General features: G+C 56.4%; 1 protein-coding gene across 1 annotated transcript in view; it reads left to right on the forward strand.

Moving 5' to 3' along the window:
• Positions 1-14,078, forward strand: part of INTS3 (integrator complex subunit 3) — a 57,578-nt gene that overhangs the window by 13,225 nt on the left and 30,275 nt on the right. The window contains exons 7-14 of the mRNA XM_009322224.1: positions 703-816; positions 1,068-1,152; positions 2,795-2,861; positions 5,204-5,207; positions 6,471-6,611; positions 7,627-7,756; positions 12,160-12,257; positions 13,112-13,303. Coding sequence (XP_009320499.1) covers positions 703-816; positions 1,068-1,152; positions 2,795-2,861; positions 5,204-5,207; positions 6,471-6,611; positions 7,627-7,756; positions 12,160-12,257; positions 13,112-13,303 — 831 coding nt within the window. The remainder of the gene's footprint in view (positions 1-702; positions 817-1,067; positions 1,153-2,794; positions 2,862-5,203; positions 5,208-6,470; positions 6,612-7,626; positions 7,757-12,159; positions 12,258-13,111; positions 13,304-14,078) is intronic.

The following is a 14,078-nucleotide window of genomic DNA, read 5'->3' on the forward strand; positions in this document are numbered from 1 at the left end:
CCAGTTTGGACCGCGGGCAGGATGTCTGGATTTCTAACCCGAAACAGGCCAACGTGGTAGCGTGGTTTTGAGCCAGATGGTCTCCAAATTCAGCTCTGTCTGACCTCGGAAGTCTTGTGTGAGCAGAAGCGGGTGGCATGGGGATGACCTGCCTCCGCTCCTGCATCTCCATGGACCTCCCATGGTATGGAAGCAGCATCACATCGTAGTGACTCCAAGTCCTGCAGGCGTCTTCAGTGCGGTTCCAGTTGTCGCTGGTGCCAGGGGAGATTGGAGCAGCGGGGGACTTAAACGATCTGGATGCGGCTGTTTATTAACTGATCCTTCCTGAAGGACCGTCGTCTGTCTTTTCTCTCTAGCGTTGGTCTCTCCAGAGCTGTGGGAGGGTGCAGGGAAGGCTGGGATGAGAGGACAGGGACACCCGGCAGTGTCCGTTCTGGAGTGAGAAACCTTTGGCTCCTGGGGCTAAATCCAATGAATCCAGCTGTCAATTTATAACGTCCCAGAGGATTAATGGCTGGATCCCTGCCTGGCCCTGGGATGCCGATTCAGGTCACCCCATGGGAGTCTTGCCTGCCTCGATGTTCTTTCCCTGAGATTCGTTTATTTGCTGTTACCTGGTCAGGTTTGATAAAACCATTATACGTTTTCCGTTACGGTCCTTCCTCTGTAACCAACTCCCGCTCTTCTTCTCTGCTGCAGTGCTACCGGGACTTGGCACTGGTGAGCCGAGATGGCATGAACATCGTTCTCAACAAGATCAACCATATTCTCATGGAGAAGTACTTGAAGCTGCAGGACACCTGTCGGACCCAGGTGAGGAGAAGGTCTTCTCCCCAGAATCGCTCCTTTCACGCCAACCAGGCAGAGGATGAGCAGAGGGCATTTGAGCGTGGAGGGCTTGGGGGGCAGTCGGCACTGGTGGAGCTCCTTTGCTCCATGTTAAGGACTCGCCTTTGGAAGGGAAACATGGCAGCGTTTGCCAGCCGAAGCAGCCACGGTGTTGGGGAGAGGTGTCGGGGGGGAGGTCTGTGGCAAAAGCCGCGCTGATCTTTCCCTCTGCCCAGCTGGTGTGGTTGCTGCGGGAGCTGGTGAAGAGCGGGGTGCTCGGTGCGGATGGCGTCTGCATGACCTTCATGAAGCAGATCGCAGGTGAGTTGTGCCACAGGAACGAGGTGACCGCTGCCTGCATCCCCCCCCTGCTCGTGCCAGCAGGCTGGGTGCTGACGGTGGCGTACCAGGGCCAACTCGTGGCGTGCTGAACTTGGCATCGGAGCCAGAGCCTGTGCTGCCGTGCAGCCAGGTCCGGACAGGCTTCCCGAGTGTCTCTGTACCCAGCGGACAGGCGGGAGCGGGGCCCACTGGCAGGCACCAAGCCTGCCCCAACCTGTCTGGTGAGGAAATCTCTCCAGGGAGAATGGAGCAGAGGATAAGCCTTCAAGAGTCTGTTGGTTCCAACAGCCACTATGAGGGGTGAATCACAGAGAGAGCCAGGAGGCGTCTGGCGAATGCTGGAACAGCCAGGAAGTGTATTGGTTCCTGTCGCTGCCAGCTTTCACCCCACAGCACTGCGCAAGAGCGCCAGGATCATCCTTAGTCCCTGCTCTGACCTCTGGGATGGCCAGAGCCGTGCATGTGGCTCCTCTGTAACTCATCAGAGACGCAGGAGGATGCTTCACCCCACCTAAAGTCAGTAGCTCCTCCAGGGAGCTGGCACTGGCTGTATGGTAGCCTGTAGCGTGTTCTACCCCCAGCCCTCGGTGTAAGCACCCCACAGCCGTGCACACATACACACGCCTTTCCGGATTCACAGGAACGGTGCCTCTTCCGTGTTCTCTACTTGGCGCTGGTGCCGGCCGCTGACGTCCACGAAGGAGGAATTAATGTCCCACCGTAAAACCTGACATTGTGTTTTTATTGTGTGTGCCTGCGACACGGGACTGGGCAGCCTGGATTGGAAATTGCCGTGTCTGCTCTTCAGGGGAGGAAGAATGGAGAGGGAGGGGACAGAGTCCTGAGTACGAGCCAAGCTGCCCTGGCCCTGTTGTCACAGTGTAAACACAGAACGTCTTAAAAACCACTGCTGAAGGCATCCCTTGTTTCCCCTCGGTTGCACCTCCCCGTTCAGGGCCCCTTCTGTTCTGGAAGGACGCCGCTGTCTCGCTTCTCAGTGCTTTTACGATGCCTTAATTGTTATGATCCCATTGTTTCGGCTTGCCTGCTTTAGGTGTTTTCTGTGCCCCTGCGAGCAGGAGTCCCGCTCTGCTCCCAGCGACATCAGCCAAAGGCTCCAGCTTCGTGCTGACAATGGCCTGTGCTGAGGGCACGAGACACCCCTTTGACACCTGGCCTTTATTTGAGAGTTTGGGCATTCTTTGCAGACGCTGTTTCTCCTTTGTAGGGTCAGCAGCTGCAAATGTTTTCTCTTTTCCAGCTACTGAATCTCATCCCTTTCTGGCTTCTCCTCTGCTTTCCAGAAGGATAATTACTGAACCCGTATTATCACAGTTCTTTTGGAAGAATACTGTTGCAGCAAAGACCCCCTTGATCCCCTAACAGAAAGGCACTTGTACCTAGAAATGTGCTATATCTAGGAGCAGCCAAGCACATGTGGCAGGCAGAGCCGGACCAGGCAGGAGCGCATACTCCAGCCAGGGAGCAAACTCCTTAATTAGCTTGGCCTTACTGGGGATGTGGGGATCGAAGCAGTCGGTGGTTCAGTCGAGTCTGGCAACAGAACCGCACCTGTACGTCTGACTGACTTTTCTTTTCCCTGTTGCTCTTTCGCTTTCAGGTGGGGATGTGACGGCGAAGAACATCTGGCTGGCCGAGAACGTCTTGGAGATACTGACTGAGCAAAGGTACGGCTGGTCGGGAGGCGCTGGCGAAGGCCAGTGCAGTCTGAAGAGAGCAGCGGCCAGGCACAAAGCGAGGGAGAGCGCGCCTCGTCTGCCTACTAAGAGGGTGGTTGTCCTGCTCGTTGTGAGAGAGGCAGATTTCGGGGCAGTGTGTTTGCGGTGACAGCCTGCGTGGGAGCGTGTTGATGGGGTTTCCTGCGCAAAAGACCTCTGCGTTCCCTTACTGTGTTACCAAGCGTATTTTCAAGCCGTGGCATCAATTTCTAGCTCTCGGAGCCCTCTTGCTGCAGGTTGTGTGCGGGAGGGTGTCCTGAAGTCCCTCCGTTAGCAAACCTCCTCTGCGGGGTTTAGAGAGGGGCTGCGCGTCGCGTCAGAGAAGATGGTCTGCCCAGGCTGATAGCTGTCCCCCAGCCGTCTGCGAGGACACGGCTGTTCCCTAACGTGTGGCACCCGGTAGGTGGTCAGCCCACCCTCTGGGCAGTGGGGTGGCATCGCCTCCTGTGGCTGAGGAGCACGCGTGGCTCGGGAGCAGCATCCCAGGAATATTTTCTTCCTGAGTTTCCCAAGCTGCGGGGGAGGTGTTCCTTTTGGAGGAGTAGGACAGAGTTAATTGCCCAAAAAGCTTCCTGTGTTTAAACAGCTCCTGCTTCATCAGGGCTGCAACTTTAATTTGTTGTGGACAGGCCATCTGGGAAGCATTGTCCTATGGGCTCAGTATTGTCCTTTGTTGGCAAAGCAGCCGCTAATTGATGATAAGCAGAATTCCTAACTGCAGCCTTTGGCCGGGCAGAGTCATTATTTTTAAATAGCCTATAGCTTTTCACCGAACACTGTCTATAATAGCAGCGATCCTCCTAAAATCGCTTATTACTGCGGTTAACAATCAAGTTGTTAAAGCATTTATTTGGCCGCAGCTAACAGTCCTAGTGACTTTTATTCCGGGAATAGCTGCACGGGTGTGCGCTGCTGCGAGTGCCATCTAGTGCCCCACCGTGCACGGGAAGGAGAGACCCTCTGAGATCTTCTGGGCTTGGCTGACCTTCGGTTCTTCGCAGTATTGCCTCAGCTGCCTTTGTGCTAAGCTCAACTCTTCTGTTCCCAACCGTATTTAAGCCCCTACCAGCTCTTGATGTGGTCTTCCCGTGTGCTGGTGCTACTTGCCGCTGCCACCCCGCGCCTTGGAGCATCTCGGAAGCACTCCTCGTCTCGCCAAAGCACGCTGCAGTTCTTGTCTTGCAAACAAATAACTGCAAACAGCTGGACTGTGGGAGAAATAGCAGCTTCTCAGTGGTGATCCAAAGCCACATCTGGCCGTGGGTCTGCAGGAGAAAGCCCCGTGCACTAAATAACAGCTGAGCTTTGTCACTTGAGGAGAGGAGTTTCAGAGGAGCAAATGTGAGAGGAAAAGGCTCGGGCCCTGTTGAAGGTATTGCTGGAGTGTCAATGATACGTCCTGTAGCAGCACAGAAACTGTCTGAGCGCGAGGAGAGCTGAGGATTGGAAGTGAGCCCAAGGGAGAACCTGCAGCTCTTTGCTGGGATGTATGTGCTTTGATTAGGGGAAAGCCAGAGCTTTAATTAAAGCCACTCATGTGAAGATCTGATGCCACATTCAGAGTGTTGAGTGCTTGGTTTAATTAAAAACAGTTACAGCAAAGCTGCTTCTCAAGCACTGCCCACCTCGGAGAGGAGGCAAATCCGCTGCCTCTCGAAAGCGGGGTGTTAATTTAGCTTCTTGCTGCTAATGGCGGCACGAGTGCGATGCTTCCTCCGGGTGTTTTCATTTTCTCTGCCTGTCGGATCGATGAATCCTGTGGCTGTGGGTGGCTTTTGCCCCCCTTTGACAGCATTTTTATTTGCTGCGCAGCCCTCGCTGGGAAAAGGGGGAAATGCTGACCTGCCAGCCCCCCGGGATCCCGGCCTTAATTACTCCCACATCCTCCCTAACGTAACCTCCGCTCAGCGCCGTGTGCCGCCAGGCCAGCCCGCCCAGCTGTCTAATTAACCTACTCCTAGCATCCAGCTAGATGCCGGGAGAAGAGCCTGGGAAAACAAACACTCCTCATGTCTTCCCAGGTTCCCTCCCGGTGATTTAGGGCAGCTGACTCATTTGCCGCTGGGCTGGTGTCTCTTCAGGTGGCCGTGGCGTTACAGCTGCTGCACGCAGCGGTGGCACTTCCACGGGGCTTCTGATTTACAGCTCGCTGAGCCAGGGGATACTGTGGGTGATCAATCACGCTGGAGGCACCGAGCCGGCCTGGCCTGTTCTTGGCATCCAGCGCAAATAACCAAGCTGACGAGGTCCTTTTTATGGACCGAGAATATTTATTGTTGCGCTTAGATAAGGGAGGTTGAGAACGCGGCACACCCAGCAGACAGGGCGCTGCCGCACGGAGCGGGCAGGGCAGCCCAGGCAGGAGACAGCGGCGGGGCAGCCGATGGGAACGCTTTGCCGGTGGGCTCCGCCGCTCTGAGGGAGCAGAGCTTGAAGCACCTTGCCCCGCGCTCGGGGTGCGAAGCCAGCTGGCTGAGAACTAAACCTGCTTCCAGAAAGCCAGTCCTGGGCGTAGAGCCCCTTGCGCTGACCAGGTTACTGCTTGCCCATGTCCTTCCCTGAGGTAGGAGAGATTCCTGCCGTGCCCACGATGGGGCTGCGATGTCTCTCCCACTGCAGACCCTCTCTACACAGCTAGATCTGCCCTCTCACAAATCTCCCTAGGATTTGACCTTAAGCACGTCTGGTTTTCCCCAGTTCTTGCCATTCGGTGCTTTCAGCTTCCCCAGTAGTCATGACTGCTCTTCTCCTTCTGCCCCACACACCGGTTGCCTGGTCAAGCCGGGGCAGGGGCAGCTCTTCTTCTACCCCCAGTGCTGCAGGAGCCACTTCCCAGCCCAGCGCAGGGCTTGAGAGCTGCCGTATCTCATTAACAGGTGCCCTGTGTGACCCGCTGCTCAGAATGCCACCGATTTTGCTGGATTAATCTACTTGGCACGGGCAGGCTGGTGGCAGGGGAGCGTGAAAACACCTCTCGCACGGCTGCGCGTGAGCCTGATCGTATGGGAAGGTGCTTCGTAACTTGTCCTGGTGCATTGTCTCTTGCTCGGTGCTGTTCTGGCTATGGAGACCAGTAAAGAGGCTCCTGTGGTGGTCAGTGCTAGCATCGAGGTCAAGTCTGTTCATGGGGCAGCTGCTCCCTCCACTCGCTCCTGAGCACTTTATTGCTTGCAGTTGCAAATACATTAGATTGTCGCGGCGGTGAACATCTCTGTGGCCCTGGAAATCCACCCAGCGCTTCGCGTGAGCGCGTCTGCCACCCCGCCAGAGAGCTTGGGGTGCAAGCACCCAGACGGTAGGCTGTGATGGGGCTGTCCTGGGGGAGGAAGAGTTGGACCAAAGCAGAGCAAGCAGCCGGTACGGAGCAGGGAATGGTCCGTGGATGAACATTCTCCAGGCTGGAGTCCTTGCCCTTGCTGTTTCCTTTGTGCCTCAGTTTCCTCTGTCCCGAGTCTCAAGTCTCCACCTTTATATCACTTCTGGCTGTGGTTCCCTCACGGAGGTGGCTGAAGGTGTTTCTTTTTTTTTTTTTTTCTTTTTTCCTTCCTTTACGTAGAGTGGGTACTGAAAAGCAGCCTCTTGATAGCCATGGCGGTGTACACGTACCTGCGGCTCATCGTGGACCATCACGGCACGTCTCAGCTCCAGGTTCTTCGTCAAAAGGAGGTGGATTTCTGCATCTCCCTCCTCCGTGAACGGGTGAGCAAATCAGGGGACTCAAGGGATGGCTGGGAAGAGAGACCTGCCTCTCTGGGGAGTCTGTGTCTGCGTGCGGTGGCGTTGCCCGCGTTCCTCGTGCAACTGGAAGCGTGAGACACGCTGGTTCCTCAGAGTCACCCCCCCAGCTTGCACCATGCAGGCGGTGGAGTGTGGTTCATTCTCAGTGCAGGCTGTGAATGGCTTTTGAACCCATTTACACTAGCTGTCCCGTCGGACTCCAGGCTGTAGAGAGGGGGAGATGCAGCTGCCCCTGCATGTTTTGTTTTGCCCATGCAGATGTTTTGATGCAGCTGCCTCTTTTCAGTCCCTCTTATTCAGGCCACAAGGGTTGAAACCATTCTCTTTCTGCTGCTGTGGCACCTCAGTGCTTGTGGCTTACCCTAGCTGCAAGAACATCAGTTCCTCCCTTAGGGAGGCAGCCAGTGTCTTTGCAGGCTTAGAGAGAACACGATAGCCGGCTCCAGGCCACTCTTCGGTCCATATCATGCAGAAGAAGCCATCAAAGCTAGGTGTAGGCAGAAATCCTCGCGTCTGGCGTCCTAAGCCCTGCGGGACATGATGGCTCTGCAGCTCCCTGCCCGCTGGTCTGAGTGCTGCCCGCTCTCCCCTTCCTCCTTGCTGGACTGGAAGGACAAAGTGTCAAGTCCTAGCTTCAGAGACTGGCTGCAGTCCTGGAGAGAAAATGTCAGATTTATGGGCCGATTGTTTGCTTTACAAGAGAGAGAACATTTTAAAATAGCTGCTGCCCTTCCCTCCTGTCACCCTGCCTCTCAGAACCTGCTAGCTTCAGAAGAGGGGCAGGCTGCCAGGGGCAGGAGTGTAGATATTGTGCAAAGAGTGAATCATCTGGAGCCAGCAGTAAGGCTGAAGGACTGACTGTTCCTCCCTTCCCCTCCTCCTGCCCCCCAGTGCCTTTTCCCTTCCCCCTGCTCAGGAGCAGGTAAACAGTAAATGAGATTTTTTTTTTTTTATCCCCCCCCCCTCCTTTCCCCAGTTCATGGACTGCTTCATGATCGGCCGGGACCTTGTGCGGCTGCTGCAAAACGTTGCAAGGATACCCGAGTTCGAGCAGCTCTGGAAGGACATCATCCACAACCCGCAGGTCCTCAGCGCGCAGTTCACAGGTAGGCAAGGGCCAGGGTCGAAGGGGCGGCCGGCTCCGTCCTGGACAGCCTCTGCCGGGGGCCCGCTCGCCACCGGCAACCCCCTCTGCCGGGGCCCCACTAGCCACAGGCAACCCCCTCCTGCCTTCGCGCGCCCTTGCGGCAAGGCCGCCGTGATTGTCGGGCCGTTCCGGGGTGATTTGGAGCAAAAATCCTGCACGGCAGCTGTTTTCCCACTCTGCGCACCCCGTCTGGCCCAGGTCTCGGGACCGTGCTAGGGCGGACAGGCTCTATTGCAGCCCTACTAAAGCAAAACACGTTGGGCGCGTGGGTTCCTTCTAGATGCTCTCTTACAGGAGAGCATGCAGCGAGAGCTATAATTACACCGTGTGATCCCACCTCCATCAGCGTCAAGGCCCACGTGGCTGTTTCCGGAGCCCCTCTCGTCACTAACTAGGAGAAGATGCCTCCAAAAGCAGCTTACTGCTGGCTGCAGGGAGCTTAGGAATAGGGACAGGGCCTGGACTGGTCTCCCGTGGTCAGCTCTGACGCTTGGCAGCTTTTGCCATTTTTTTTTAAATGCCGCAGAGGCCTTGTAGGCATCTGGGCTTTAAACCATCCCGAAAAACAGATACTTCAGGCAGCTGTAATGATAGATCATGGGAATGCGGCCGGGTCACGACGAGGGTCATTAAATTGTATTGCTTGTTCTGGACTTAACACTTCCATAATTGTGGCTGTTGCTTTTTTTAATTAACTGATTTATAAGCTGAGATGAAGCTGGAGCCCAAAGATATAAAGTGTCTGAGTCCTTCAGACTCTCCAGAAAAGAGCCCGATGAAGCTCCATAGCTCTAAAGCAAGAAGTCCAGAAGGTGCAGCAACTGACACTTTCTAAATGGGATTTTATTTCTCCCGGTAGCCTCGCACGCTTGGTGTGCCGAACACTCAGCCGTGGAGCTCTCTGCGCAGTCTGGGTTAAAATAGACATGATGGAGAGAGTGTTATATTTATAATTTTTATTGGTATAAATTATTCACTTCTCCAGGGACTGTCACATCATTATCTGTCTGCAGCAATTCTAGTGACTCTTTGGAAATGGGGCTTTAAAGTGTTCTCCCCCCGCCCCCAGTGCCTGCTCTCCTCTCAGGGGCCGTGTTAATGTCACTTTAAAGATCTCAGATTATGCTCAGGGAAACGCGCAGCACATCATTTGATTAAATGCTCCTTAAGCTCTTGTGAACTCTGGCTTCTTCTGCATCTCCAGAACCTGTCTCCTGCCATTGCTGGTCTCTGCTGAGACTTGCCAGCCAAAGGGCTGCAGGGACCCAGTTTCCCTCTCTGGGTTATCAGAGTTAGCCTGTGGGGCTTGCGGAGGCAGAGGAGTCTTAGCCCTACACCTAAGGAAGGCTCTTGTTTCACATTCCCAGGGCTCAGCCCTGCCTCTTCCTGCAGCTCTGCGTTCACTAGAAGCATTTCTTAGCTCTGTCTGGATCTTCCCAGCTGAGCACTGAGCTTTCGCGTCCATGCTTGGAGCGTCCTGGGGCACCTAACAAACGTCCCTCTAGCTTCACTTGCTTCCCACACCGGTAGGGGCAGCTTGTCAGGGTTATTTCCTGGTTTGCTGCCAGTTTTAGCCAAATGACCCAGCAAAACAATACCTAAATTGGGGCTAACATCAGTGCTCCTGGCTCATTCTCTTCTGACAACTAGCAAACTCCCCGTGGTTTTTCCCTTTTGGTTCCCTTTTGGTTCCCTTTTTCCCATTGATGACACCACAACCAGTGGCCCGTGGCGTTGCCCGATGGTTCGTAGAGGTGAGACGCCGCTGGGGTAAGCGCACGCACACACCAGTGTGTTTCTCCTTGCCGTTGCAGCAGCAAAGCGCTGGAGCAGGCGGAGTTCACCCGCGTCCCCGGGGAACACCCCAGCGCAGGCAGCTGGGCAGCCCTCGGGGCGGCAGGGAGAGGTGGGCTGTGTCTGGCAGTGCACCAGGAGCCCGGTCTGGGTTTGTCACTCCTCCCTGTCCCGCAGAAGTCCCTGCAGTTGGCTCTGGGGGCCGGATGGGAGGACTCTGAGCAGAAGCTGATCTGTCTAGGGGTGCCCTCCTTTGTACTTGCTCGTGTGGAGCCTGGAAGGTCCCCTCCCCAAAATAATTTCCCCTGCAGTTCGTCATAAGACTACTTCTTTGCCCTCTTGCCTGCTGTCGAGAGCCTATAATAATTGCTCTGCAAGGGGGCTATTATCTCTAGCAGCTGCCAGTCCGTGTGCTCTCGGGTTTGTATCGCTCTGTAACCTCCGATCCGGCAAACCTCATTTGCCGACGACACCAAGCTGTGTGGTGCCATTGACACGCTGGAGGGAAGGGATGCCGTCCAGAGGGACCTTGTTACAGGCTTGAGAGCTGGGGCCGTGCAAACCTCATGAAGTTCAGCAAGTCAGTCTTGCTGAGCTCCCTGCTCCTGAGACCAGGGCCAGAGCTCAGCAGCACCGAGCGTGAGGGAAAACTGCAGCAGGGGGTGGCTCCGGGCGCAGGATCCATCCCTCTCTCTGAGCAGCTGGGAGCTTTTAACAAGTAAGGTGCTTTTGTGGCTCTCTTCCCCTGATGTGCAGCTTGCTCCAGCCCTTCCTCTGAGCTCCGCGGGAGCTGGCATCTGTTCTTTCTGCTTTGAAGCTTCCCTCTTCCAGCCATTCCCCAGGTGCGACCCTCCGGCTGCACGGCAGAAGGACGGCTTCCAAACGGCGAGACAGCGAAGCGCACCTCGTGTGCGCAGCGTCCCTGGCGCCTGCCTGTCTGCGTCAGAGCCGGCTGCCCCGTAAATCCTTCAGGTCTCTCCACTCGGAACGCTTGTTTGCCGACGACACCAAGCTGTGTGGTGCCGTTGACACGCTGGAGGGAAGGGATGCCGTCCAGAGGGACCTTGTTACAGGCTTGAGAGCTGGGGCCGTGCAAACCTCATGAAGTTCAGCAAGGTCAAGTGCAAGGTCCTGCACATGGGTGGGGGCAATCCCAAGCACAAATACAGGCTGGACGGAGAATGGATTGAGAGTAGCCCTGAGGAGAAGGGCTTGGGGGTGTTGGTTGATGAGAAGCTCAACATGAGCCAGCAACGTGCGCTGGCAGCCCGGAAAGCCAGCCGTCCCCTGGGCCGCGTGGCCAGCAGGGCGAGGGAGGGGATTCCGCCCCTCCGCTCCGCTCTGGTGAGACCCCCCTGACTCCCCTCGGGGCGCTGCGTCCAGCTCCGGGGTCCTCAGCCCAGGAAAGACGCCGACCTGTTGGAGCGGGTCCAGAGGAGGGTCACCAAAATGCTCGGGGGGCTGGAACAGCTCCGCTGCCAGGACGGGCCGGGAGGGTCGGGGTCGTTCAGCCTGGAGAAGAAAAGGCTTTGGGGAGAGCTTATAGCAGCCTTCCAGTACCTGAAGGGGCCTACAAGAAAGCTGGAGAGGGACTTTTTATAAGGACATGTAGTGCTAGGACAAGAGGTAATGGCTTGAAACTGAAAGAGGGTAGATTTAGATTAGATGTAAGGAAGAAATTCTTCACTATGAGGGTGGTGCGGCACTGGAACAGGTTGCCCAGGGCAGTTGTGGATGTCCCATCCCTAGAAGTGTTCAAGGCCAGGTTGGATGGGGCTTTGGGCAACCTGGTCTGGCAGGGGGCATGGAACTAGATGGTCTTTGAGGTCCCTTCCAACCCAAACCGTTCTGCGATTCTATAAATTCCTCCTCTTGCAGCTGTCTGGGAACAAGAGCGGCTTTTGCAACCTCCCCTTTTGCAACCTCCCCTTCTCCTTCCCGTCCTCCGTTCTCTGCACGCGCGTGCACACACGAGTTTTCTGTTGTGTCTGATCTTTGTTGTTACATCTGGGTACCTTTAGTGCAGGGGAGGAATTGGACTTGCATGCTGGCGCAGCCCAGGATGGACACTCTTTATGCCAAGCCCTGCTTTTCAGTGCCCAGGCCACGTGGTTTGTCCGAAGCCATCAGCTGTGGTGGGACAAGTGTTTTTTACTGTAGCAGGGCCAAGTCTAAGATCATCTTTGTGCTCCCTCGCAAGGGGGTGGGAGATGGGGGAACGTGCTGTGTTGGTTACGGCTTGGGACTTGGCGTCTGGACTTTCTCATTTCTCCTCCAGATCTTGTCCCTGCCCTGCTGTGCATCCTCTCTCCCTTTCTCCAGGCTCTCCTTCCTGGCGTCCTCATTAGCGATCTCTGACAAAAGCTTGCTCCAGACAGGAGGTGTTTTAGGAGACCTTTTCCAGCCAGAATCTTGAACCCTTCCCACTGCCTGTAGCCTTGGGGAAACGGAGCTTAATGCTCCAAACTCAGCTCGCTGCAGATGTTGGTAGATCCCTGCCCGGATCCCATTCGTGCCGTGCCGTCCGTGGGGCCGTGCGAGCACAGACCGACTTCTGTCTCTCCCCAGGTGTCCTGCAGCTCCTCCAGTCGAGGACTTCTCGCAAATTCCTGGCGTGTCGCCTCACTCCCGACATGGAAACCAAGCTGCTCTTCATGACCTCACGGGTAATTCCCTCGTGCTCGCTGGGGGTCCTATGCCAGCGCCGGGGAGGAGGGCACTCGTCCCTGCCCGGTGCACGGTGCACCAGTCCCGTTCCCACGCTGGCACTGGGCACGGGGAGGGAGGGCAGAGCACCGGTCTGGGCAAAGGGCAGAGCTTTACTGGTGCAAGTATTTGTTGCTTCTGGCATCTAATGGCGACAGGAGGAGGAGAGGCTGCCCAGCAGGAGCTGATGTAGATGGGCCCGAGACATCCCTGGTATTCATTAAAAGGCACAAAACAGCTTTGCAGGGGAACATTGCTCCTGGCTGGCCGCTTTCCAAGGCAAGCGCTTTCTCTGAATGGCTGCGATGCGGTGGGGCATCGGAGCTCTGACAACAGCAGCCGTATTCAAGAGAGGCCAGGAGCTGCGCAGTGATAGCACCGGGGTTAACTGTTATCTGTGTTCGCACACCAGGCAAAGCTCGCTTCCCCCTCGCTCTGCCTCCAGCCCAGCCGCTCGCTGGCTGAGGCTGCTCGCAGGGGCTGGGCTGTGCCGCGCACGCAGGGCGTGCGGTCCTGTCGGACACGTCGGTCCGTGCGTGGGGGGTAGAAGTTGGGAATGATCTGAAAACAGGAGAACGACCACGGGGCATGCGGTCCTGGAGGACAGCTGGAGACGGGCCCTGTGTGAGAACGCTGCACAATGGCTTTTTTGCTTCCTCGGTCTCTCTGAAGACGCTGCCAGCACGGGACTGATGGGGAGCGGGGCGTGAAGCAGGGTTTGCCGAAAGAGGCAGCTTAGAGGATGGCAGTAGAGGATGGCAGACCGTTGTTCTGGCAGCCTTTCCCTGAGCAAAACCTGCGTCTTTCCCTTCAGGTCCGGTTCGGCCAGCAGAAGCGGTACCAGGACTGGTTTCAGCGGCAGTCCCTGCCCCCCCCAGACAGCCAGTCCCTGCGCTGCGACCTCATACGCTACATCTGTGGCGTGGTCCACCCCTCCAACGAGGTGCTCAGCTCCGACATTCTCCCGCGCTGGGCCATCATTGGGTGGCTGCTCACCACCTGCACGGTGAGTTGCGAGGGCCAGACCCGAAAGCGAGTCACGTAATTGTCTGGGATCCTCTTCCCTTGCAGGGAAGGAGGTAACCCGCTGATGCTGGAAGCTGCCAGGGAGGTTGGGATTACGTATTTGCTGGCTGGGCTGAAGGAGAGAGTTGCAGAGCAGCGGTTAGGACATCAGCCTCTGTTCTGTGCTCTGGATTTTAGTCCTGGCTCTGCTGCACGTTGGATCCTTTGGGATCTGCTTTCCCAGCATAAACCTCATCTCACTTTCAGCTTGTCGTGCCCTTTGTTTCTACTTTATGGCCTGTCTACAAGGCGTGGGGCCTCTCCAGTCCCAGTGGGGTGCAAGAGCGCATGCAACGAGATGCCTCGTTACAGCCTCGTTGGCTTCCACTCTCTCCGCTCAGCCTGTCGTCCCTTGTCCCACCCAGGACTGCGGTCTGCAGCACTTGTCAAACAGAGCAGAAGCTGCCAAGGAAACGGCTGTTGCTGTGCCCATGAATGCGTAGCAGATAACGCCAAGGGATGTGCGGGGCCCAATTACACACGATTCAGGGTCGTAGCCAGGCTGCGCTTTGCGGGTCACGTGGCTTGTACCTCCCAGTCTTGGGGCTGCCTTGGCCTCTGCTGCTCTGCGTGCTGCCCTGGCTGGAGCTGCTTTCGAAGCAGGCAGGTTTGCTCAAGAATTTCCCACCCTCTCTGAAAACTCACTCCTGCGCAGCAGCACCAGCAGCGGGTACCCGGGGGGGGGGGGGGGGGGCCCGCTCTCCCCTGCTCCTCCG

This window comes from Pygoscelis adeliae, unplaced genomic scaffold (assembly GCF_000699105.1).
Source record: "Pygoscelis adeliae isolate BGI_AS28 unplaced genomic scaffold, ASM69910v1 Scaffold704, whole genome shotgun sequence".
In the NCBI taxonomy this organism is placed as follows: Eukaryota; Metazoa; Chordata; class Aves; order Sphenisciformes; family Spheniscidae; genus Pygoscelis; species Pygoscelis adeliae.